The following is a 26,934-nucleotide window of genomic DNA, read 5'->3' on the forward strand; positions in this document are numbered from 1 at the left end:
GGCTATTTTTTGGTTGCAGCCGTCATTGTTGTTTGGCGGGTCCAGGCTGGGGATTCGAACCCGCCACCTTAGGTGTACGTGGCTGGCGCCTTAGCCGGTAGAAGTCCTTACTCTTGATGACAGTATATTGCAATATGTCACTGGTACACAAGGCTATGCTATGGTGTTTTATGCGACAGAGAGCATAGCCAGCAACCTCTGTGGTCCTTATCCCAAACTGAGTTGCCTTCAGTGATTGCCTGATTGTTTCCTCAGCATTCAGACCCTGCCAGGCTGGGATCTTAAAGTTTACAAGAATCCTTCATAGGCAGGTCTTTCAGTTCCCCCTGACTCCAGTTCCCATGAGGTGCAGGAGTCCCTCAGCCTATCCCAAGAGTGGAGTTCTGATCTCAGCAGGTAGAATTAAGATGGCTGTGCTTTAGGACCCTGCTAACCACTTTCTCACAATCTTCTCACAATTGCAGCCCCCTGTCCTCCGAGACCTTTTCTTCTCAGTATGGCTGCCTCGCCAGCCACCAAACTTATGCAAGTCTGAATTGGCATTCAAATCTGGTTGCTGTATACTGTTAGAGTCCACCCACTCCTCCAAGCTTTCCACTCAATGTGCAGCTTCCCACAATATCTGAAAACTCCTGAAAGGCTTGCTCCTGTCTCAGACCTCCAGAAGTGGGCCAGATGATCCCAGATAGTGGTAATCACTTGTGTAACTCATCAGATTTCCACTGCTCTGGATCATATGCTGTATCCAGCTCGCCATCTCTTTACTGTGTTTCCTGAGTTATGGCTCTGGGTAAGGTCCCTGTGCCAGGTATGGCTGGGTTCTCTATTTTTCCCCAGTCATTCTTGGAGAGCTCAGCTAACTGATCCTTCTGTTTACTATCTTGCTCTGCCCCCAAACCCCTTTCTTAATAGTGCAAGTTCAGGTAAAAAAGGGATTGACAGTTGGCTCCTGATTGCTGGAAGTCATGGCCAGATAGCTATGTAGATGGCTATATCTTAGCAATAACCTGACATTGCACTTTAAAAATTATGAGTATTCTTTTAAAAATCGAGATTTAATTTATATACTGTAAAATGCATACTTTAAATTTACAATTCAAAATTTTCATTTGTTAATGAAAAAAGTAATGATTAAAAGTGCCTTTTAATTTATTAAAGTTGTGCAACCATCATCATTTCTAATTCTAGAACATGTTCATCACCCCATAAAGCAATGCTGTGTTTATTAGCAGCCATTCCCTCGTACCCCTTCTCTTTTCATGTCATAGAAACACTAATTACTTTCTGTCTCTATGGATTTGACTATTCTGAATTTTTCATGTAAATAGATTCATACAACTTTGTGGTCTTTTGTGTCTGACTGTTGTCATTTTTCATGTTTTTAGGATTCATCTGGTTTTACCATGTGTGCATCAATCCTTTATTCTTTTATTTATTTATTTATTTATTTATTTTTGAGACAGAGCCTCAAGCTGTCACCCTGGGTAGAGTCCTGTGACATCACAGCTCACAGCAACCTCCAACTCCTGGACTCAAGCGAGTCTCCTGCCTCTGCCTCCCAAGTAGCTGGGACTACAGGTGCCTGCCACAACGCCCGGCCATTTTTTGGTTGCAGCTGTCATAGTTCTTTGGCGGGCCCGGGCTGGATTCGAACCTGTCACCTTAGGTGTATGTGTCTGGTGCCTTAGCCACTTGAGCCACAGGCGCTGAGCCAATCCTTTATTCTTTTATATAGCAATATTCCAAAGTTTGTTTGTTATTCATCAGTGATGGATATTTGGGTTGTTTCCACTTCTTGCAATTATAAATAATGCTCCTGTCAACATTTGCATACAAATTTTTATGTGAACATATGTTTTTTAATTTCCTTGGATCTATACCCAATTCTAGGTATGGAATTGTTAAGTCTTATGTTAACTCTGCATTTAACATTTTGGGAAACTGCCAGACTTTTTTCCAAAGTAGTTGTACCATTTCATATTCTCACCAGCAATGTTTGAAGATTTCAATTTCCCTACATCAGTGCCAATGCTTGTTATTATCGTCATCTTTTTATTAGAGTCATTCCAGTAGGTGTGAGGTGGCATGTCCCTGAGGTTCTGATTTGCAGTTCCCTGAGACAATGATATTGAGCCTCTTTTCATCATCTTGCAGGTCATTTGTGTGTCTTCTCTGGAAAAATGTCTAGTCATGTTCTTTGCCCATTTTGTAATTGGGTTATTTCTCTTTTTTATTGAATTGTAAGAGTTATTTATATAGTCTAGATACAAATCCCTTGGCAAATATATGATTTGCTCATATTTCCTCTCATCCTTGGGTTGTCTTTTCATTTCTTAATAGTGTCCATTGAAGTGTAAAACTTAATTTTGGTGAAATCAAATTTGTTTTTTCATTGGTTGCTTATGCACTTAATGTCATAATAAATTGTGACCTAAGTTAATATTATAGAAATTATACCTATCTTCCTTCTAAGATTTTTATCTTTTTCACTCTTATATTTAAGCCTTTGATCCATTTTGAGTTAATTTTTGCATATGGTATTATTAGGGGTCCAACTTCATTCTTTTGTATGTGGTACCTAGTTGTCCCAGCATTGTTTGCTGAAAAGACTATTATTTCTCTGTTCAATGTTCTTGATACCTTTGTCTGAAGTCAGAGTTGACCTAGGTGTTTGGGTTTATTTCTGGTCTCTCTGTTCTGTTTCATTTATCTATAAGTCTCCTTATATTAGTACCCCACTGTCACGATTGCCGTAGCTTTGTAGTAAAATTTGAAATTGGAAGGGTGGGTCTTCTAGCTTTGTTTTTCTTTTTCAAGATTGTTTGGGTTATTCCGGATCTCTTGCCGTCTTGCCAATTACTTCAGAAAAGCCAGTTGGGGTTTTGGTAGGTATTTCACCGAATCTATAGATTGACTTGGGATTTCTTGCCATCTTTGTGATTGTAGCAGTGACATACCAACTTGGTACCCGATGAACACTGACCTGAGAATAAATAGTCCTATACTTTTGATAAAGACTATATATTTCACATGTCATTGTATAAGTTAATAACAACACTTTAATCACATTCTCTGCATGTTCTTTTATTGTATTTTCTTCTTTTGAGTGTAGCTGGAACAGATATATGTGTTGCATTCACTCCCTGCCTTCATGTATTTCCCGTCTCTCCCACGGAGGCGGACATCTTTTTTGGTAACCTTTTCACTGCTTGTCTCATAGCTCTTCCTTTTGGTTTGGTAGGAACTGTTCCTCACTGTACCTTGTCCTTGATTGTACACATGTCCACAAAGATTCCCTGCCATTATGTATTTTTTGTGGTGACCATGTGCATTTCAGGCATGGCTTCTGATGTTTTCTTCACAGAGCTGTCGTGCCAAATCTTTCAAAAAGTATTTTCTTTGAATGAAGTTGTGACCAGTGGCTATTTTTTCCCTGAAAAATCACATACAAATTGGAGGCTGCAATGTCTATAATGTTGAAAATTGCCAGGGGCTAATGTTGAGTTTCTTGGTGACTAGAATACATTCTCAACACCTACTGTAATAGCATTGTAAAAATGGGTTAGATGAGGCTTCTTATCAGTCACCTTCGTGTCTTCCATATCTTCATGCTGTGTGGAAAGTACTATAACTACCTTTCCTGTCTTTGGACATAACTTGCTAATGTCACATAGGGAAAGAAGGCACATCTTACTGTACCAGATGGAGTGTTTTTCATCAATACTGCCTGAGTTCTAGAGGCAGATCCTTTTTTATCACTTCATATAGTACCAACCGTGATTACATTCTTTTGAAGCAAGTCTAAAGCCAGGGCGATGGAGGTAAATTTTCTGTCTATGGTAATATTTCTTCCAGACTGATCCAAATGACAGTTCTGAACCAATCTTTTTACAATCTGGGAACCACTATTGGAATTTCTTGAAGGGTCTCTGATTTCCCAACATATGGCTTAGCTGCAAAATAGCAGTTTGTAAAAGAATCACACAGAAGATTCACTGGCATTCCATGCAACCCAGGTTTATTTGGCATGTAAGTCTGAATGGACAGTGCCTGTGGAAAGACATCAATTCCTCGTCGACAGTGACAGACTCATGAAGATTGTAGTAAAGTGTGCGCTTACTTGTGACCGTATTTCAAAGCTCTTGAACTGGAACAAGCTTCACGTGTTGTAGTATCATCAAACATAGACAGTAGGAGTTGCATTCTGTGCCCTGAAAACACAGCATGGCAAATGGGAAAATTCTCCTCACTGAAAAGATCTCGGATATTGTCTTTATTTTGCTAGTACACATCATAATTTATAAGAATTCCAGTTAGTCTGATAATTTCTTCTTTTATGAACTTGCCAGAATTTTGGATAAAAACTTGATAATTACATCCATAGTTTCATTATCAGTTGAAAAGCATCCAGTCGACCAATATCAAGCACCAAAATTGAAGCAGCAATAAAAGAACTTCCTACAAATAAAAGTCTCAGGCCAAATGGTTTCACACCCAAATTTTACTAAACATACAAAGAAGAGCTTTTATCTATATGCAGAAATTATTCCTTAACATTGAGAAGAAGGAATCTTCTCTAAGTCATTCTACAAAGCCAATATCACCTTGATACTAAAGCCAGGAAAGGATATAACTAAAAATAAACAAACAAAAAAAAACTATAGACCAATATCTCTATGAATATAGATATAAAAATTCTCAGTAAAATCTCAGCAAACTGAATCTAGCTATCTATCAAAAAAGTATTTTATCAAAGTGTGATTCATCCCAGAGATGCAGCAAGGATGGTTATCTATAAATGTAATCCACCACATAACAGATGCAGAAACAAGGACCATATGATCCTTTTAATAGACGCAGAAAAAGTATTTGGCAAAATTTAGCTTGTAGGGAAAACTGTGCTCTGATCTTTAGCATAAGTCTCACTTCCTGCTTGAGAGACCTGGAGAATCATAAGAAAGGGATGTGAATTGTGTATGTGCAGGTGATGAGAAGATTGGCCCTCAGGAGAGAATGTGTATGTGAGGTATGGTGCTACCAAGCCTAGTGGGTACGTGAGGTATGGTGAAACCAAGCCTAGTGGGTATGGTAAGGATTCTCCAGAGTCCAAAGGTTTCTTGATGCTGGAGGCAGAGGTCTTGCTGAAGGTCTGCAGTTTTGTAAAAACAAGTTGAAGACATTCTGTCTGATACTTTCCATGCCCCCCCCTTTTTAGTGCTGATGTCTGTTAAGTAACTTTTCAGCTACTTTTTCCTGCTCTGTGATAAACTTGGACCCAAGGTTTGCTCCCAGAGTTCCTCAGTCCCCTGACCCAGACTTTGCATCAAGCCTCTTCATTCCTCGTGCCAAAACCCCTTCATCAGCACCCTTTTATGATAAGAATGCTTAACAAAATAGGTATAGATGCAACATACCTCAAAATTATAAATGCCGTATATAACAACCCACAGACAACATCATTGAATGGGGAAGAGCTAAAAGCATTCCTGCTTAGAACTGGAACCAGATGAGGCTGCCACTGTCACCACTTCTGTTCAACACGGTGTGAGTCCCAGTTAGAGCAGTCAGGTCAGAGCAGGAAGTCAAGGAGGTGCAGGTGGGGTCAGAGGGGGTCAAACTATCACTCTTCACTGATGACATGACCTTATATCTCGAAAACCTCAAAAATTCAACCAAAAGATTCCTGAAATGGATAAATTCAGGCTATAAAATGTACACAAATCAGCAACTTTGATGTATTCCAACAACAGTCAACCTGAGAATCAAATAAAAGACATAATACCTTTCTCAGTAGCAACAAAGAAAATGCCCGCAATATACTTAACAAAGGAGATGAGCAATGTCTGTAGAGAGCGCTTTGAAACACCGAGGAAGGAAACTGCAGAGGATGTAAACAGTTGGAAAAATACACCATGCTCATGGATTGGCAGAATCAACATTGTTAAAATGACTATACCTCCCAAAGTAGTTACAGATTCAATTCAATTCCCATTAAGATACCAATGCCAGTTTTTGCAGATCTAGAAAAAATAGTTCTGTGGTTCATATGGAGCCAGAAACAACTCCGAGTGGCCAAGGCAACCTTACATAGTAAGAACAAAGCAGGAGGCATCACTTTACCAGACTTCAAGCTATAGTAGTCAAAACAGCATAGTACTGGCATCAAAACAGACATATACTTATGGATCAGAACAGAGAACCCAGAGATGAAATCATCCTCATATTCCCATCTGATTTTTGACAAAACAGATAAAAACATACAATAGGGAAAAGAATCCCTGTTCAATAAATGGTGCCAGGAAGACTGGGTAAGCATCTGCAAAAGACTGAAACAGGATCTGCGCCTCTCACCACTCAGAAAAATGAACTCAGTGATGGATAAAAGACTTAAACCTAAGGCAGAAAACTAAGAATTCTATAAGAAAGTGTTGAAAAACTCTTATAGATATCAGTCTAGGAAAGAATTCATGAAGAAACCCCCCCAAAGTAATCACAGCAACAACAGACATAAATAAATAAATGGGACAGGATCAAATTAAAAAGCTTCTGAATGGCCAACGACACAATCAGAAGAGTGAATGGGAGAAAATGTGCATCTGGTAAAGGACTGATGACCAGAATCTATAACCAACTCAAGCAGATCAGCAAAAAACGGCTATCCTGGTGAAAATATCCTCATCATTTCCTTCAAAATCTGACACTGTCAGTTCTTCTGTCTCAGCTCCTGATGAATTATCTTGCCACTTTGCCATATTTATCTCTGTATCATAAGAAAAAAAAGTAAGTCATTGCTTAACATAAAAGGATGTGCAGAGTCACCAGGCATTCCATATTTTCAGTTACACATGCCTTAATCTTCACCAAACACAAATACACTGCTTCACTTCACTATGAACAACACTTAGACAAAGAACACTGACTTTTCCTGGACAGGGTAATACAACTTATTGCTGATAAGAAAAGTGTCAAGAACTGCTGGTCCAAGATGCTGATATGTGAAAGTATCATGGACAGGTGGGTAAGGATCTGATAACAAAAGTCATAAATGGTGAAACTGCCTTCCTGCTTGAGCAAACGTACAGCAACAACCACTGTGGGTCAGTCCCTGACCCTCCCTTGCTATGAGGCTGTTAATTTTCACCGTATATGGACATGCATGTCTTCTCATTTATTCAGATCTATTTAAATTTCTTTCAATGATGTTTTATAGTTTTCAGTTTATACTCTATTTGTTAAAGTTATTTCTATTTTATTCTTTTTGATGTTACTGTAAAATGGTTTTCTGAATTTCATTTTGGATTATGTATTGCTGTTATGTAGAAATACAACTGATTTTTGTAATTGATCTTAGATCCTGTAACCTGGATGTGCTCCTTTATGAGCTCTGATACTTATTTGTGTATTTCTTAGGATTTTTTTTTTTTTTTTTTTTTTGAGACAGAGCCTCAAGCTGTCCCCCTGGGTAGAGTGCCGTGGCATTACAGCTCACAGCAACCTCCAACTCCTGGGCTCAAGCGAGTCTCTTGCCTCCGCCTCCCAAGTAGCTGGGACCACAGGCGCCCGCCACAACGCCTGGCCATTTTTTGGTTGCAGCCATCATTGTTGTTTGGCGGGTCCGGGCTGGGGATTCGAACCCGCCACCTTAGGTGTACGTGGCTGGCGCCTTAGCCGGTTGAGCTATAGGCGCCGAGCCTATTTCTTAGGATTTTATGTAAATCGGATCATGTCACCTGCAAAGAGACTTTGCTTTTAAGTCTCTTAGTCATTTATGAATGGGTTATTTGATAAATATTTCATTTGTAAGTTCTGAAAATTGTCATACAATACTTACTAACATCTTTCAGTGGTATGCTAGGAATTATTATTTAATCTATTATATACATAGGTCTAGCTTTCTGTAGCTAGATACAGAAACTGGGCATAGTAAAATTACGGTAATCTCAAAGCTCTGAAGAACAGGTTGTTTAGGATAACCAGGTGTTCTAAACACCTTAAAGTTATGGAGTAGTAGTTCATTTGATTTTGATTTTATCTCTATGCAAGGCTTTGTAGTAGATAATTTATGTACCTTCTCATTTAGATCTCATCTCTCTGTGAGATAAACATTGATATTCTTTTTTTATCTAAGTGAGATTAAGTGACACGTTCAAGTTCACATATCTGAGTAAGTTTTAAAATTGGGATTTAAACCCAGCCTTCCTTGCTCCCCAGTCTTACTGTTCTTTGGATATTCTTTCTGTACATAATTTAGGATTCTTTTTATCAGGGTAAATATTTTGTTATGATGATGATTGAGCTAGAAATGGCACAGCACTTAAGATATAAAAGTCCTTTGAAAGGTCTTTCATTTATGCTTTATTTCCCCTTTATTTGTGTGACTTTATAATGTATATAAACTTGGCTTCCTCTTTAAAAAATTAGTAAATCGTATTTCTGGGTGTTTTTGATCCTCTAGAAAATCACTATCTTCTTTATTATTTCTGTCCTCTTTGTCTTATTTGCTGATGATAGGTTTTTTTGTAAGATTCTGTTTATAGACACTAGACTCCAAAGATGGCTCTCAGTGAACTGAACCTTGTGTTGTCCTTGTTTTATTGAACCTGGGCAGGCCAGTGCCCCCTTAACAAACAGAATGAGATAGCATTGATGCTGCGTCAACTCCTGGCCTAGCCATGAGGAGGTGACTGCTCGCTCTCTTTTGGCACTCTGAGCTGTTAGTAACCAGGTGCCTGCTGGAGAAGTCACAAGAGAGGCCTTAGGAGACTCTCTGAGACTGCGTAAGAGAGAGGGTACCAGCTGACTCAGTTAAGCCTCCCTATCTGATTTCTGGTACATAAGAGACGCTGAGCAAGACCCGTGGAAGAACTATCAAGCTGAGCCCAGTCAACCCACAGAACTGTGTGAAATAAGAAAGAAAAGTTGTTTCAGATTACTAAGTTTGAAGTGGTGTGTTGAAAAGGACAGGTAATTTAAACAACCAGTTCATCTCTTAAATTTTCCTGTAATTGAGGGAATATTAGCATAATGTAAAATGACTTAAATATATAATTTGAAGAATTTAGCACATGTATACACGTGTGAAACCAGCAGCCTGACCAGTATGGAGAGGGTCCCTTCACTCCAGAAAGCTTCCTGCTTCCGTGCGGTCATCCCTGCCCTTGCATTGTCCTGCGTCAGTTTATTGAATGGATACTTTGCCAGATATCTTAATTTGCTAAATACACTTATTTTTCTTAACTAATTTAGTTTTATTTAGTTTTTCATTTAGAAGTCATAACATTTAACTTGTATGTGTTCTACCTCCCTGCTACTATGTGTAGAGATGAAGAAGAGATTGCAGAACAAAATGAAAATATATACTTTAGTGCTAAGAGTTCTCATGAATATAGTTTTTATATTTAAAAGAACTTATTCATAAGAATACTTCTTTTCTTTTTTGAGACAGAGTCTCAAGCTGTCGCCCTGGGTAGAGTGATGTGTCACAGCTCACAGCAACCTCAAACTCTTGGGCTCAAGTGATTGTTTTGCCTCAGCCTCCCAAGTAGCTGGGACTACAGGTGCCCACCACAACACCTGGCTGGTTTTTTTTTTTTTTTTTTTTTTGTCGCAGTGGTTATTTTAGTTGACCCGGCCACCAGCTTGGGTGTTTGTGGCCAGCGCCCTACCCACTGAGCTATGGGCGCCACCATAAGAATACTTCTTATACATGGCTTTCTCCAGTGCTCCTGGCTCTGTTACCCATCGGCTCTATGCTTTTTATATCTTTATTTTTCACTGAGTTTTTGCCTCTTACTATCCTGGTTTAGCCACCAGTAAGTTGGGGCAGAGATGGTTGCAATTTGTTAGGTAAAATCCCTCTTATAAGTGGCAATTTTCTTATTATGTTTTTAAAAAGATGAAATGAAAACTGGCTGACTAAAACGAAATAATTAAAATAAAAAGTATGTCATGTAGATTAGTTATTTAGCATATTGATCTGATTTAGTTCTGACATACTTAAGGAAAAAGAGAAAAATGGGTGAGCCTTGTGAGACGCCCTGAGCCCTCTTATGCAGCGAGCTTCTTGGAGCCTTAAAGGAGTCAGTGTGGTGAGTGTGAGGCCCTGCCGGGTCCGGGTCCGCACAGGAAAGGGAAGGAAGGGTAAGAGAGAAAGTGTGTCACACGATCGGCAGTTAACTTTAAAGCAGTATCATCCTGTGCTCTTGTGAAGTGTGGACCCTTGCCTTGCCTCAGGCTTTGACTGATGAGATTCACAGTTTTTCTTTTCTTGAGAAAGGACAGTGATTAGTGAGGGAGGATAAGGAGAATATGCTGTGTAGGGAGAAAGGGAGAAGTTCTTCCTTACGGGGGTGGGGGGGTGGGTTCTTTTTACTTGAGATTTTTAGTTAAATTCTTAGGATTTGCTTGGAAATAATATCTTTTGTGGGGGAAGAATTTTTTACTGTTTTAGAAATAAGAATTGGTCCAGTACAATAATAATGTTTCTAAAATATGATGTATATTAAGCTCCTCGCCCAATTTTTGGTATACAATCTGTGGTCAGTTACTAAGTGCTGGTGGTCAGTTACTAATGTCACTACTAATTTCCCATTAATAGTGAAAGGAGTAGTTCAAGAAGGAGAATCAGAGTCAGGTGGGAAAATGAAAAAAAAAAATGGCTTAGAAGAGGATGCTTGAATCATGTGAGGAGCAGGGTTTAGACGGGCAGATTCTGGGGAAGACATTTGTGTCAGGGGATATCCTGAGCCCAGCAGCCAGACTCACTCTGAGTGCCGGTGAAGGGAGGAGGGAAGCCCCGCTGTAACAGTAAGTTGTGTCAGGCTGTGGGAAGTGCATAACAACACTGGTAAACACGAGTATTGGAGGATATTTTTTGAGAAGAGTTACCTAATCATAGCTGAGCCACAGGGAGATTAATTTGGCAGTGATCTGTCGCATTTAATGGAGTGAGGAAAGACTGACAGAGCAGAACTGTTTTGCAAAGTATTGTAACCTAAGTGAAGTTTAATGAAGCCTAATTATTGTATTTATTTGACTTCCATTACCAAATTCGGAGACTTGCATCATCTTTATTATAAATAGTTTTGTTTATTTGTATGGGAGCACTTTCTTCCCCCCCTTTAAGTTTTTAAACTCCTCTGTTAAATATAAAGAGCACTAGCCTGCTTAAGACAAGGAACTTCAGATTATTTCTGTTTATACTCTTGCATTTTAGGAGCTATTTTATGCCTGTCATTAGCAATCAGACACTTCATATACTTTTGAATATTCAAGAATGTAGTAGGCAAGAGCTGTTCTCAGGGAATTCAGAACTATTAATGGCATCATAAAAAACCAAAAAAGACATTACCTTTTAGATTCTGACAGTTTAGTAGGAAGAACATTGGAAGAATTAGCATTTGCAGCTAAATTTGGGGGTTGAGAGTGTCAGAAAGCTTTATAAAGCACTTTTCAGCTGTCTTGTCTTGGCTGAAATGGTGGAGTTATTATATAACCAGTCACTCTAGGGACACACAGAGATCTACCTTTATCATGAGCACTAGTCTACTGTACGATCTTGAAATGTTCAGATACTTTAAGTTTTTAATTATCTAAGATGGAAGTAAACTCAAGAAATTGATAACATTTGTTGCCTTTGTGAAATGTGGTTAGGATAAGTGGTCAGGGAAAGTGAAGTGGAATTTGTACCTTTTAAATTTTATACTGTGAGAACCCAAGAATGCATATCTGTAAGTAATAATTGATGATTTCAAATTGAATAAAAGAAAATTCTCTTAGATTTTAATCGAAATCTTTTAATTGCAAAATTCTTTTTCTTTTTTTCCGGTTAGGTTGGGTATTGAAAACAAAGACATATTTTAGTAGAAATTCCCCTGTATTACTACTTGGAAAATGTTACCATTTTAAATATGAAGGTAAGTGCTAAATTTGTAAGACATTTAAAAATCTTGGTAGAAATTCATTGTGTGATTGTTTTTATTATTTTCTTTCTAGACTAATCTACTTTTGATGATGCACTCTTTCTGTTTTTTGACTGTAGGCATCTAATGCGATAAATTTCCCTCTTAAGTCTGCTTTTGCTCTATCCCACAGGTTTTAGTAACTTGCGTCTTCATTGTTGTTGTGTTTGAGGAATTTAACGATTTCTTCTTTTATCTCTTCCTGAACCCAGCGATCATTCGTCATGAGATTGTTTAGTTTCCGTGTCTTTATGTAGGGATTACTGTTTTTGTTTGAGTTGAGTTTCACCTTTATTGCCTTGTGGCCTGAAAAGGTAGAAGGTATAATTTCTCTTCCCTTAATTTTGCAAAAATTTGACTTATATCCTAGGATGTGGTCTATTTTGGAGTATGTACCATGGGCTGATGAGAAAATGTATATTCTTTAGCTTTGGGATGGTGTGTTCTGTATACATCTATTAATCCCAATTGTTCTAGGGTCATATTTAAGTCCTTTGTACCTTCGTTTAGTTTCTGTGTAGAGGATCTGTTCAGTTCTGTCAGAGGATGTTAAAGTCCCCTGATATAGTGGTGTTATGGGGTATCATATTGCTCAGACGCATCAAGGTCTGTTTCATAAGTCTGGGAGCATTTCAGTTGGGTGCATAAATATTTAACATTGAAATGTCTTCTTGTTGTCTTTTGACCAGTATAAAGTGTCCATCTTTGTTTTTCTTAACTTTAGTTGCTTTAAATCCACTTGTATCTGAAAATAAGATTTCAGCCCCTCCTTTCTTCTGATTTCCATTTTCTTGAAATACTGTTTTCTGTTCCTTAACCCTGAGTCTTGATTTGTTCTTCAAGGCTAGATGTGTCTTCTGGAGATAGCATATGGATGGCTTGTGCCTTTTTTATCCAATCAGCCAGTCTGTGCCTCTTCAGCGGTGAATTCAGTCCATTGACATTTACTGAGGAATTGATAAGTGTGGTGGAGTTCTATTCATCTTATTGTGTGAAAGTCCATTGTGCAGTTTTATCCCTTGCACTATTGTAGAAGCTAAGTTTTGACTTTCAGCTTCTGGGTGTTTACTTTGCTCGTGGTCCATTGGTGAGAATAGGTCAAAGTATTTCCTATAGAGCTGATCTTGTTGGTGAATTCCTTCAGTGTTTGTACATCTGCAAAGGATTTGATTTCTCCATCAATTTTGAAGGTTAGTTTAGCAGGATACAGAATTCTGGGCTGAAAATTGTTTTGTTTAAGAATATTGAAGGTGGATGACCATGCTCTTCTGGCTTGGGAAGTTTCAGTTGAAAAGTCTGCTGTCATCCTATGGCTCTGCCTCTGTAGGTCAGTTGGCACTTACTCCTGGCTGCTTGCAGGAGTTTGTCTTTCATCTTGACTTTGGACAGGTTCAGTACAGTGTGTCTTAGAGAGGCTCTGTTTGAGTTGAGATGACCCAGGGTTCTGTATCCATCTGAAAGGAGTGTGTGGGGTCTTTAGTAAAACTTGGGAAGCTTTCCTTTATGACAGTCTCCAGTAGGGCCTCCATTCCTTTGGGACAATCTTCTTCCCCTTCAGGAATCCCTATTATTTGTATGTTTTTTTTTTTTTTTGAGACAGAGCCTCAAGCTGTCCCCCTGGGTAGAATGCCGTGGCATTACAGCTCACAGCAACCTCCAACTCCTGGGCTCAAGCGAGTCTCTTGCCTCCGCCTCCCAAGTAGCTGGGACCACAGGCGCCCGCCACAACGCCCGGCTATTTTTTGATTGCAGCCGTCATTATTGTTTGGCGGGTCCGGGCTGGGGATTCGAACCCGCCACCTTAGGTGTACGTGGCTGGCGCCTTAGCCGGTTGAGCTATAGGCGCCGAGCCTATTTGTATGTTTGAAGGCTTCCTGGAGTCTCGTAGTTCTCCAAGCACCTGTTCTGCTTTTTCTTTCTTCTTTTCTGTCTCTTTAACTACCTGGGTTAATTCAAAAGCTTTATCCTCTAGCTCTGAGGTTCTTTCTTCTCATGGTCTAACCTGTTTTTGATACTTCCTGCTGCATCTTTACGTTCCCTGCTTGTCTCCTTCATTTCCTTAAGCTCCACCATGTCCTTTCTATAGTCTATATATCTCTCTTCCAACTTCTGGTACTATTTTCCCATTTTCTCATCCATTCCTTTTATTGTCTTTATCATCCATATTTTGTATTCCCTTTCTGTCAAATCCATTAATTCTTTACAGGTGGGGTCTTCTGTGGTAGCTGCCTTATAGTCCCTTAGGGGAGTTGCTCTGTTTTGGTTTTTCATATTGCCCGAATTCTTCTGTTGGTTCCTCCTCATGTGTTCTTCTTCATGTTTATCTCCTTGTCCTCATTCTTCCTTCCCGCTTCCTCCTTTGCTTCAAATTACCTTGTCTCAGAGCTCAGGTCTTATGGTGGCCTCAGCCTGAGCAAAGCCAAATTCTTGTTCCTGGCCAAAAACAGAAGTTCTTGTACTTGATGACAGTGGGTTACAATATGTCCCCAGGACACCAGGTGGTGGTGTGGTATTTTTATGAGACAAAGAGCACAGCCAGCAACCCTTTGGTCCTTATTCCTAACTTAGTTACCTTTAGTGATTGCCTGATTGTTTCCTCAGCATATAGACCCTGCCCACTCTTCCAAAATTTCCACTCAATGTGCAGCTTCCCCCAACAACTGAAAACTCTGGGAAGACTTCTTGCTGTTCTAGAACTCCATGGGGGGCCAGCCAATTCCAGAGCGCCACAATCACTTGCCTCTAGATTTGCTTTATATATTATGTCTATGAATCCTTTTTTGGATTATCTATAGGAAATATCTTTACCTATTCCATTAGTTGCTTTTTCATGAACTTAATGGTATCTTTTGAAGAACATGATTCTTTATCTTTTTTTAAACGTGGAGTGCATTGAGGGTACAAAGAATTAGGTTTCGGCTCGGCGCCTGTGGCTCACCCGGCTAAGGCGCCAGCCACGTACACCTAAGGTGGCGGGTTCGAATCCCCAGCCCGGACCCGCCAAACAACAATGACGGCTGCAGCCAAAAAATAGCTGGGCGTGTAGCGGGCGCCTGTGGTCCCAGCTACTTGGGAGGCGGAGGCAGGAGACTCGCTTGAGCCCAGGAGTTGGAGGTTGCTGTGAGCTGTAATGCCATGGCACTCTACCCAGGGGGATAGCTTGAGGCTCTGTCTCAAAAAAAAAAAAAAAAAAAATTAGGTTTCACTGATTGGATTTGTTCAGTGAAGTCCCTCCTACAATTGTATCCCATCACCAAGAGGCATGCCATACACCATGACCCCCCATCCCCGTCCGAGCTCCCCTGTCCCCACTCCTTCATTCCCCTGCCCCCCACCTTGAGTTGATCTGAGATTTTCTCCCATGAGGGTATGTCTTAGATCATCTGCTGGCTTTATATTAGAATAGAGTACATTGGATTCTCTCTTCTCCATTCTTGTGATACTTTACTAAGAAGAATGTGTTCCAACTCAATCAAGTTAACACAAAAGATGTAAAGTCTCTTTTTTAATGGTTGAATAGTATTCCATGGTATTCATTTACCACAGCTTCTTAATCCATTCTAGGGTTGATGGGCATTTAAGTTGTTCCACGTTTTGGTGATTATAAATTGAGCTGCAATAAACAGTCTACTACAAATGTCCTTATGATAAAATGATTTTTTTCTTTTGGATAGATGCCTAGTAATGAGATTGCTGGAAGAACATAATTCTTAATTTTTATATAGTCTAGTTAGTTTTTATCCCTTAAATGGTTAGTGTCTGTTTAAGAAATCTTTGGTTACTTTAAAAAGGTAAAGATGCTTTTTTTTTTTTTTTTGATAGTTTTAAGCTTTTGCTCTGGGTAGAGTGCTGTGGTGTCACAGCTTACAGCAACCTCAAAGTCTTAGGCTTAAGTGATTCTCTTGCCTCAGCCTCCCAAGTAGCTGGGACTACAGGCACCTGCCAGAATGACTGGCTGTTTTTTTGTTGCGTTTGTCATTGTTGTTTTAGCTGGCCTGGGCCAGGTTCAAACCCGCCAGCCTCCATGTACGTGGCTGGTGTCCTATGAACTAAGCTATGGTCGCCACCCAAAAAAGATAAAGATACTTCTTTGTTTTTCTTTCTCTTCTTTCTTTTCTTCCCTTTTCTTTGTTTTTGGGGGTTGTTAAGACCAATGCTTTATCTTTGGTATGTATTTCATTTTATTCTGCTTGGAATTCATTTCTGTCTGAAGATTCTGAAAAATCTCAGTCACTTGGTAAAGCTTTTAAAAATGATAGATATGGGTGGGAACAGGTTTAAGAAATTATATTTGAATATAAAAGTGTAACTATCTTATAAGACTTTTTTCTTACTCTTTAGCTTGTTTTGATTTTATAATTTGAGTATGAATATTCATGGCATTATAGTGTGCAGAGTTTGATTTTAAGAACTAGCTTATGTGATGATATGCATTTTTACATATTGATAAATAATTGGATTTTATCTGCAAATCACAATTTAGAGAGTGCTAATGTGTATAGCCTGAACCAAATGAAGTAAAAAGGAAAGATATTTTTATATCACCCTTTTCATCAAAGAGGTGATTATGTATGTGATGTAGGATGCTACTATTAACAGCTGCATTTGGGGGATACCTTAGTTACCTCTGCATTGTACAAAGCATTTAGCATTCATTCTCATTTGATTTTCCTAATTAGACACTATGCACATTATCTTCCTTTTAAATTAGAAAAGAAGGATTAGAAAGATTGTGACATATTGTGTATCTTAAGGCAGTAATGGTAATGTGTTATCATTATGGACGTTTCTTAGTTATCTTTAGACTGTAGCTCATGTGTTTATTTTGTAGATGAAAATGAAATGTTATCTGCAAGATCAGGATGTACAATAGAAGATCATGTAATTGCGGGAAATGTAGAAGAATTTCGTAAAGATTTTATTTCTAGAATATGGCTGACTTACAGAGAAGAATTTCCTCAAATAGAAGGCTCAGCTTTGACAACAGACTGTGGTTGGGGTTGTACATTGAGAACTGGCCAGATGCTGTTGGCTCAAGGACTCATACTACACTTTCTTGGTAGAGGTAAATAAAATCTATTTCATTGTTATTTTTCAATTTGGACTCAAGCCTGTAAACTGCATGAAATTCCCTGAGGTTAATTTCTTGACTCTCTGATGTTATCTAAAGTTGTAACTAATTTAGCTTATTATATTTTTTATTGAACTGGGCCAGATACAAATTATCTTACATGTAAACTTTCACTATTCCTCTTTCAAAAATACGGGTTAAATACCATATACCTGTTATTCTTGGCCATCATGAATTAAGCTAGTCAAATTTTCAGCACCCTTTGGGTTTTGTTGTTATTTCTTTTCTTTTGGTTGAACTCTAGGTTATCTTTGTTTCGGTAAGTCCTACACAGGTAAATAGCAGTAACCTTTGGAAGATAGTTAATATTTTTTAAATCTTAAGCTGTTTTAAAAATTTTCTCCCTACATGTCAATAATAGTTAAAATTATTTTTATTTTTATAAATGTGATTATAATCAATTTTATTAAATCAATTAGGCATATTCTTAATAATGTTTAGTATTTTAGACCCTCCAATATGTCATTGACAACTAACTTACCTAGATATGGGGCACTACAAAGGTTTTGGGACAGACTGTGTTATGGTCCATTATTTTACTTCAAGAAACAATGTTGACAGCATCCTTTCTGATTCACCTGCAAGTTTCTTAGCTTACTGGTGTTGCTAGAAAGGCTTCATTTGTTTCTATCTGCACGGATTTTACGTTGCTTGATTTTTGTGTATCTCAAAACTCTAATAATGGGTCATATATCCCTTTTTTCTAATGTGCCACCTTCCCAAAAGTCCATTTTTTATGTTGTGTGCATTTGTAGGAGGATTTTAGTTTACCATTTCAGGCTATCATACCTGGTTATTACTCAGTGTTATTAGATTTTTTAAAGTATTAGAAAACATCCCTATAACGCATGGCAGATCTTTAGCAACCCTCTGCAGAGATTATTGATGAGATTATTTAGAGAGAGTATTTATAGAGTGGTGTTGGAAATGGAAGGAAAAATAGTTTTTAAACTGCTTTTCTGGGATGGTTTATTTGTAGTCTTGTGCAGTCATAGACAAGGACTAGAATGTGTCTTAGTCCTGATGAGGTCTCTGAATCTATGACTTATTTTGTTAACTTAGAATTACATGCATGTTTGGTGAATGCCTTGTTATTAAAAAGTGAAGTAAGCCAGGCGTGGTGGCTCAAGCCTGTAATCCTAGCACTCTAGGAGGCTGAAGAGGGTGGATTGCTTGAGCTCATGAGTTCAAGACCAGCCTGAGCAAAAGCAAGACCCCATCTTTACTAAAAATAGAAAAATAGGCAAGAGAATCACTTGAGCCCAACAGTTGGAGGTTGCTGGGAGCTATGATGCCACAGCACTCTACCCAGGACAATAGCTTGAGACTTTGTCTCAATAAATAAATAAATAAATAAATAAAAATAAAGATATAGGCTCAGTGCCCATAGCTCATTGGTTATGGCACTGCTCACATACACTGGGGCTGGAGGGTTCGAACCCAGCCTGGGCCTACTAAACAACAATGACAACTACAATAACAACAACAAAAAAATAGCTGAGCATTGTGGTGGGTGCCTGTAGTTCCCAGCTACTCGGGAGTCTAAGGTAAGAGATCACTTAAGCCCCAGAGTTTGAGGTTGCTATGAGCTGTTACCATAGCACTCTACCAAGGGTGACATTGTAAGACTCTGTTTCAAAAAAAAAAAAAATATATATATATATATGTATGTGTGTCTGTGTGTGTGTATATATATATATATGTATAATTGAGGTAATGGATATATTTGAATTTTTGAGATCTTTGCTCTTTTATAACTTTATTGTTAAGTCTTTACTTATTAGAGAATTGGTATTACTTACAATGATTAAGTTATTAAGAAAGAATGTACAGTAAAAATATTTTTTAAAAAATGTAAAATCTTGGGCAGCTCCTGTGGCTCAGAGGAGTAGGGTGCTGGCCCCATATGCTGGAGATGGCCGGTTCAAACCCAGCCTCAGCCAAAAACTGCAAAAAAAAAAAAAAAAAAAAAATTAAAATCTTGATGGTCAGACTTTTTTAAACATATAATCAAAACAAAGTCTACTTTCTGGAGATATCCTCTCATGACTGCTATAAATGTTAGTAAATATGTTTATTTTGTCTTTATATACTCAAGACTGGATGTCTGATAAACAGTCTGATAATGGAATACAAAAATCTTTATTCCATCTCTGTATTGCCCAAGAGAAGGAAAAAAAGAGTATGTTACAGAATTGTTCATTTTTACCCTAGTTTACTATTTTTCTTTCTTTTATTTTTTTACTTTTTAAATTTTCCTCTTGATTACATATGATATATTTTCATTTTAGAACTCTGGAAACTGCAGGAAAGTCCTGAGTATAACATTGCCATTGAGATACAGACATCAGTGCATATTTTCCGTGCTCATACCTTTCTTATTTTTTAAGCAGCTTTATTGAGATGTCTATATATAGGTATATACTATGAATTCACTCATTTAAAGTGAACAACACATTGGTTCTTAGTATGTTTCCAGACTCCTACAACTGTCACCATAATCTAATGTTAGAATATTTTCATCATCTCCCAAAGAAACCTCATGCCCATTGGCAGCCATTCTCAAAACCTCTCCGTAAGCAACCATTAATCTACTTTCTGTATCTATATGTTTGCCTTTTCCCGAATTTACTATCATAGCTTAGTAACCCATATAAATTTAAATGCTGCACACTTATTTTAGTAGAATTATTAAAGTCTAACAATTTAAAAGATCTGAACACCTTGCTTTGGAACTACTATAGCTTGGACCTGGCCTGGTGCTTTGAATATTGAAAATTCAGACAGTGAATCATGGACTTCCCACACTGTAAAAAAATTTACTGCATCATTTGAAGCATCGCTTTCAGGGGAAAGAGAACTCAAAACCCCAACAATTTCTCTGAAGGAAACAATGAGGAAATATTCTGATTATCATGAAACGCGAAATGAAATTTATCACAGGAAAATCGTCTCTTGGTTTGGGGATTCCCCCTTGGCTTTCTTTGGCTTGCACCAACTAATAGAATATGGAAAGAAATCTGGGAAAAAAGCGGGAGACTGGTATGGACCAGCTGTGGTTGCACACATTCTAAGGTAAAATTGTTTTTAAATCTTTCATCTTGTACTAGAAATCCTCAGGCCTAGAGATACTGATTTTTGCATTGCGTGTATGTAATTAGATCTTCCATCATCTGTATGAGAATGTTCATAAGGGAGCTTTCCTTATGGATCAGGTAAAAAGGGAGACGCACTGTGACTCTAGTTACATTTAATTTATCTATAGAGAAAGTTCTCTTCTTTTGCTCGTAGGTAGAGATATCCCAGGTCTCTTTCGAACCAGATTTTCATTAGAAGACCTTGTTGAAATGTTCTAAACACTAATAATCCCTTTCAGCCTGGTAGCATGCATAACATCATAGTTTTTTTTTTAATTGTATAACCTGGGGGCTGTAAAGTGCTAAAAGTATAATGAAATGTCAAGAGCTAAAATTGATGTTTTTAGCATTTCTTTGCACACATCAAATTCCTGGTAATTGTTAATGGATGGGACTATTAATACTATATCATAGTAAAAGTAAAGTGTCTGTGACTTTCAGGGCGGTTAGAAAGAAGTTGAAAGTCAGATTTCACTGTATCTCAGCTTTTTATGTGCCTTTGATTTGGACATTAAGTTTTTAAAAAAATTATGTCTATCTTATAAGCTAAATTGTTACTATTTCATCTAAGTATACTATTATGTTATGGTAGATATACTCGATTTAAAGTCATTTAAATTTGAAATTATTACAAAGGATGTTTGCATATTAATTAACATGCATTTTTATTTTATAGGTCAGCTACATACATTTGAAAAAGTATTTGCCTAATGTTATTAATTGGATTGTTAATATCAATTCCAATTTGATATGACATTTTTTTTTGCAGTTTTTGGCCAGGGCTGGGTTTGAACCCACCACCTCCGGTATATGGGGCCAGTGCCCTACTCTTTTGAGCCGTAGGCGCCACCCCTGGTATGATATTTATAAAAGCATAATCATAAAAGCATAGTTTTTAACCTTCAAGATCGTCTGTCTCAGGGGGCAACATACTTTTTCTGTAGAGTGACAAATAATAAGTATTTCAGGCTTTGCAGGCCTCATAAGGTTTCTGTTGCCCGTTTTTCTTCTCTCTCTTTTCTTTTTTCCTTCAGACTCTTAAGCCTGTCAGAACCATTTCTAGACTGCAGATGGTACAAAAACAGGCAACAAGTTGTATTGGCTTCTGGGCTGTAGTTTGCCAGTCCTTCTATACTAGCACACAGGAACACGAATAATAAGGCATTTTAAGTTCAGAATTATATGTAAAGATACAATTAAATAAAAAAAATCTTGTATTTCCACAATTTGCAGAATCTTCTTTTATGGATACTGTTACTGTCTTTTTTTTTTTTTTTTTTTAACATCGTGTGCACCATTGAAACATACTCAGAAATAGTTCTCAATTTGCAGTTTTACTTACAGAATTTTGAGACTCGAAATTAGGAAATTTATTTGTTCAGCCTCCTAGAGGTTTTTGAGGAAGAAAGGCATGCTGTTGTATAAAGACAGAAACCTCCATAATGAGTAATCCCCTCCTGGTCAGTAACGTAGGTTAATAGGAAGCAGACCTTGAAGCCTCCGATTAGAGAACGTTTAGATAGCCAGGTGTGCGATTGAGAGAAGTCCTTTGGTGGGGTTTTTTTTTTTTTTTTTTTTGAGCTTATATCTAAGACTTTCAAAAACACATTTTATAACTTACATTTTAGTGTTCTTTCTGTCATTTAATGTAATATTCGGCTTAGAAAAAATTAACTTGATAGCTGATACCATTCGGATGATAGTTTTAGACAAGTTTAGAGGTTAAATAGGAAAATAGTATTAGACAACAATTTAGAGGTTAAATAGGAAAATCAGGAAAATAATGGCTTTTTCCCTCCTCTTAAAATAATACTTAAGTTACCCACAGGAAATATTAGTTAGGATTTTGAAAGATGATGTTTGTTATTTCCTTAGAAAAGCAGTTGAAGAAGCAAAACATCCTGATTTACAAGGAATAACTATTTATGTTGCACAGGATTGTACAGGTAAGAATGTAGGCGATCTAATTTTTATGTTTTATTTGGTCATACTTTGCATGTGTGTTTAGCTTATTTTCTCAGTTGGACTGTAAATGACTGTAACTGTAGGGACCATGTCTTACGTGTTTTTAAAATATTTTTGATCGAATAAATACTATGAATTGTTAGTTACAATATTAAAATAAATCCTCAAAGAAAATTCTAGCACTTCAAAAGAGACAGGAAAATTTAAAAGGTAACTGGATGTATGCCAGATAACCACTTCATTGGTGGATGTGTTTTAAGGAAAGAAGTTCTGTGTATTCTAAGGATCAGAATATGTTTCTCACTGTTGCTTCAGTAGATCATCTAATAATGATGATGGTTAATATAGATACGGGCTGAGTATTCCTTATCCCAAATGCTTGGGGCCAGTGGTAGATTTCAGATTTTTTTGCCTTTGAAATGTTTACATATACATAACTAATTTGACTCTATTTTGGCTGTGACCTGTCACTTGAGGTCAGGTATGGAATTTTCCACTTGTGGCATTATTCAGCGCTCAGAAGGTTTCAGATTTTGGAGCATTTTGGGGTTCAGATTTTGGATTTTGAATTGGGGATGCTCAGCCTGTGGTAATTCTGAAATTTTGTTGGGGGTAGAGACCTAATTTCTGAATAAAAAAGAAGTGCCTACCAGTGAGCTATTTCATGCTAAGCTCATTTTTTCTAGAATTGCTGTAGGATATGTTAATTTTTTAGAACAGTTAAATACATTCAGTAGTGTTTAATAGAAGCATATCTGCAAAGTGCCTCAGGCTGCTCTGTGTGTGAGGAGTGGTTACTAAATACGCACACATTTCTGTTTGTCCTTTTTTTTTTTTAATTAAATGATAGCTGTGGACATTAATGCAATCATGGGGTACAGTGTGGTGTTTTCGTATACAATTTGAAATATTTTTATCAAAGTGGTTAACATAGCCTTTATGCCATTTTCTTAGTTATTGTGTTAAGATGTTTACCGTTTGTCCTTTTGTTAAGACTGATTTCCTTTTAAAGGAACACTGATAGTCATAATTATAGCCACATAAAAATGAAAGTTGTAAATTTTCAGATAAGTATGTAAGTTTTGCAGTTAAGTTATTATGTTTGTTTTCCAGGTAGGAAGCCTTGCAAATAAAATGTGCCAATTAATTAGTTAATTTCTAATTCAGCCTAAGGATGTGCTTAATAAATTTATGAATTTGCCTTTTGTGCTTTTATTGATCTTTAGCTGTTACATATAATTAATTAAACAGCAAACACCACAGTTTCTTGTCTGTAATTGGTTTGTGTATTTGAAGTGGTTCTGAACATTTCTGTTGTATTTTGTCATGTTTTTATGACGTCTTCTAAAGGGAGGGTTTATGTTCCTGTAGTTCTGATAGACTGTGGTATTAGGAATTAATTGAAATCAGATTCTATCAATGATTTTTTTTCTTCTGTCTTCATTAGTATTTTTAAAGCTTTCATTTTCCATTTATTTTCTTCTTTTTCTCATTCTGTATTCTGTTTGTAATTCCATCAGTTTCTATGGCTTTAAATACTTAAGACTGCGCCTTAGACACTAGGACTTTTGAAACCACCCTGATTGTTCCTGTGGCCTGCAGGCTCCAGGCAGAACCCACTTGTTCTTGGCAGCTTTTTCATTCCTTCTGTCTCGCCAGTCAACAGAACCTTACCAACTGTGCTTTAAACATGTTCCTGAAACCTGTTCTCTCTTCTTCACTCTCATTCATTTAGATTAAATCCTTATCTCTAACCTGGACTTTAACTTGACCTATTTGATCAAGAGAAATTAATCATGTCCCTTTATTTAAAAACCAAAAACTGTCTATTAACTCAATTTCCAAATTATCTTGCCATACATGTATAAAATGCATGAGTTCGTTTACGATTTCTCTTGACCCACATTTCTGGCATTAACTCTCAACAGTTTTTCATACCCAGTACCCTAAAGTACTGTCAGCCTTCAGGTCCTTCCTTGGACCAGCTGGTGTTATTCCTGCCCTTGTCATTATAATACTTCCTGTTAAGTCCTCATGATTCTTTAGTAACACACTCAAAGCCTACACCTTTGGGGAAATCTTTCTGAACTCTAATTAGGCACAATTAGTTTATTTTTCTTTTGCGCTCTGTAACATTTTAAAATACTTCTATTAAATATGGTACTTGTAGTTCACTTGTGATGTTACTGTGTGATTTATCTGTTTCTCCCTGTAGATCAATGATTGTTGAGGGAGCAGGGGGAGAGGAAAGTTATCAGAATCATTTGGTTAAGAATCGCCGCTCTAACGAGCCTCTGTTACAGGATTGGACTGTGTCATAGCCCTTACATATGTCAGGAATGGAGGAGAACACTGGAGTGATTGAGCTAGATGCTCTTTGAAGTTAGGACCTTATTTTTTCATACCTCCCTACATTAATAAATGGCCAGTCCTCAATAAATGTGAATTGAATGAAGATGAAGGGTAATGATACCATCTGTATTGTGATAAGGGAGAACTATTGTGGTGTTTTTGTACTCTGGTTTAGACAGATTATGGGAGATATTGAAGCTGGTGAACAGAAGAATTTGATAGCTCAGTCTAAATTTGGAGGAAATTAAAGAAGAAATTTAAAGGAAAGGACTGGGACAAAAGTGGCAAAGTTTCCTGTGCAGCTCCTCTGGGAAGGTCAGAAGAGCTTATTTAAACTGATAGGAAATGTGGGTATAAAATAAGTTCTGAATAAAACTGTTTTGAACAAAACAAAATACACCTGTGTGTATTTCTGCCTTCACCAAGTCCTCTTTTCTCTAGAACTCTGCACGTAGGCTGTCACATCCCCCCCTACCAGGGCATCTTCTAGTCATTTAATCTTTCTGAACCTGCGGTCATCCTTAGTCCTTCTTCAGCAGCACTCGACACAGGTGACCACGTCCTCCTCCTCTTCCTGACGCTCTGTGACTTGGTTCTGAGCACTCTGTGGGGTTTTCTTCTGTCTCCTTGTCCACTCTTTCATGTCTTCTTTGCTGTTTTTCCTTCATCTCCTTGACCTCTCAAAAGTGTTGGGTTTTAGTGCTCTGTCTTCAGATTTCATCTTTTTCTATCTACACTACTTTGAATTCACCCATTCTGATGGCTTTATTGCTATTTGTATGCCGTTCCCAGACTTACAGGTCAGTCCTGGTCTTCTTCCCAAGCTCCACTGTTCCGTGTCCCTGACCGTTCAGCTTCTCTGTTTAACCCACATTCACCTCAGACCTTTCCTGTTTACAATGAACTCCCAGCTCTGCCTCACATCCTTTCCCCTCTTCCAGTCTTCCGTACCTTTGTGACTGGCAGCTTTCTTACATCAAAACCCTTCAAATCACTGAGGACTCAGTTTTTCTCTAACATGAGGCATTTAATGGTGAGGCCTTTATTTTCAGATACATGAACTGATCACTTTATTCTGTCTTTTCACGTCCATCCCATGACCATTCCCTGACTTCACAGTCACTGCTTTGTTCTAGCCCCCATCATCTCTTGCTGGGTAACTGCAAAGGCTTTCTAACTATTCCCTGTGCTCCAGCCCTTGCCTCCTGCCGTCTGTTACCAACACAGGAATGAGACTGTCCCAGTGAGTCAGACTGGGGTGTGGTGGCAACCTCTCCAGCGGCTCCCCTCTCACACAGCTGCTCCTTATAGCGGCTCCCCTCTCACACAGCTGCTCCTTATAGCGGCTCCCCTCTCACACAGCTGCTCCTTATAGCGGCTTTCAGGCGTGAACGCGGCCTGTCCTCATTCTCCTTTACTGTGGAACTTCATCTCCTCATCTGTTCCTGCTGCTGGCCCCTTTCTCACCTCCCTCCAGAGGGAGGCACTGACGGGGGCCTTTTGTTCATCTTCTCCCTGGGTGCTTTTCCTCCAGTGTCTGCGTGACACGGTTTCTCCCCTTCAGTCTCAATGCAGACGTTACTGTCTCATGAGACCTTCTCTGACCACCTTACTTTAAGTTGCCTCTCCCTTCAGCATTTCCTATCTGTTGTTCTCCCTGGGTTTTTCTTCAAGACACCCATCACCATCTCCACATGTCTTGTATTTTACTTAACATACTGTGTGTTTCTTCCTGTTAGAGTATCCACTCAAGGAGGACAGGAGTTTTTCTGTTCTGTGTACTGTTGCTGAAGCCCAGGGTGATGTATTAGCTGCTGAATAAGTATCTATTGAATACATAAAAGACAGGTGTCTTTAACTTGCTAAGACCTTGATAATGATGTCAGGGATCGGATGACTGCCAGTGTGTGTGGGGTGGGGGTGGGATTAAGGTAAAAATATTCCTGAAAATCACGTTTGTAAAATTTAATAATATTCCTTATGTCTTTCCCAGTGTACAATTCTGATGTAATTGATACACAGAGCGCTTCCAGGACCTCTGAGGGTGCAGAAGACAAAGCTGTTATTATTCTGGTTCCTGTTAGACTTGGTGGAGAAAGAACCAACCCTGACTACTTAGAGTTCGTAAAGGTGGGACACAGACACTGATTTCTTTCTTTCTTTCTTTTTTTTTTTTTTTGAGACAGAGCCTCAAGCTGTCCACCTGGGTAGAGTGCTGTGGCATCATAGCTCACAGCAACCTCCAGCTCCTGGGCTCAAGTGAGTCTCCTGCCTTAGCCCCCCAAGTAGCTGGGACCACAGGCGCCCGCCACAATGCCCGGCTATTTTTTGGTTGCAGTTGTCATTGTTGTTTGGCAGGCCTGGGCTGGATTTGAACCCGCCACCTTAG

General features: G+C 38.3%; 1 protein-coding gene across 6 annotated transcripts in view; it reads left to right on the top strand.

Moving 5' to 3' along the window:
* ATG4C (autophagy related 4C cysteine peptidase) overlaps window positions 1-26,934 on the top strand; it is an 85,012-nt gene that overhangs the window by 24,858 nt on the left and 33,220 nt on the right. For all 6 annotated transcript variants that reach the window (XM_023515087.1, XM_023515086.1, XM_023515090.1 and 3 more), the window contains 5 exons: window positions 11,832-11,915; window positions 16,792-17,025; window positions 19,836-20,166; window positions 22,104-22,174; window positions 26,539-26,675. In XM_023515087.1, coding sequence (XP_023370855.1) covers window positions 11,832-11,915; window positions 16,792-17,025; window positions 19,836-20,166; window positions 22,104-22,174; window positions 26,539-26,675 — 857 coding nt within the window. The remainder of the gene's footprint in view (window positions 1-11,831; window positions 11,916-16,791; window positions 17,026-19,835; window positions 20,167-22,103; window positions 22,175-26,538; window positions 26,676-26,934) is intronic.

This window comes from Otolemur garnettii, unplaced genomic scaffold (assembly GCF_000181295.1).
Source record: "Otolemur garnettii isolate 467f Iridium unplaced genomic scaffold, OtoGar3 scaffold00066, whole genome shotgun sequence".
NCBI classification, from domain to species: domain Eukaryota; kingdom Metazoa; phylum Chordata; class Mammalia; order Primates; family Galagidae; genus Otolemur; species Otolemur garnettii.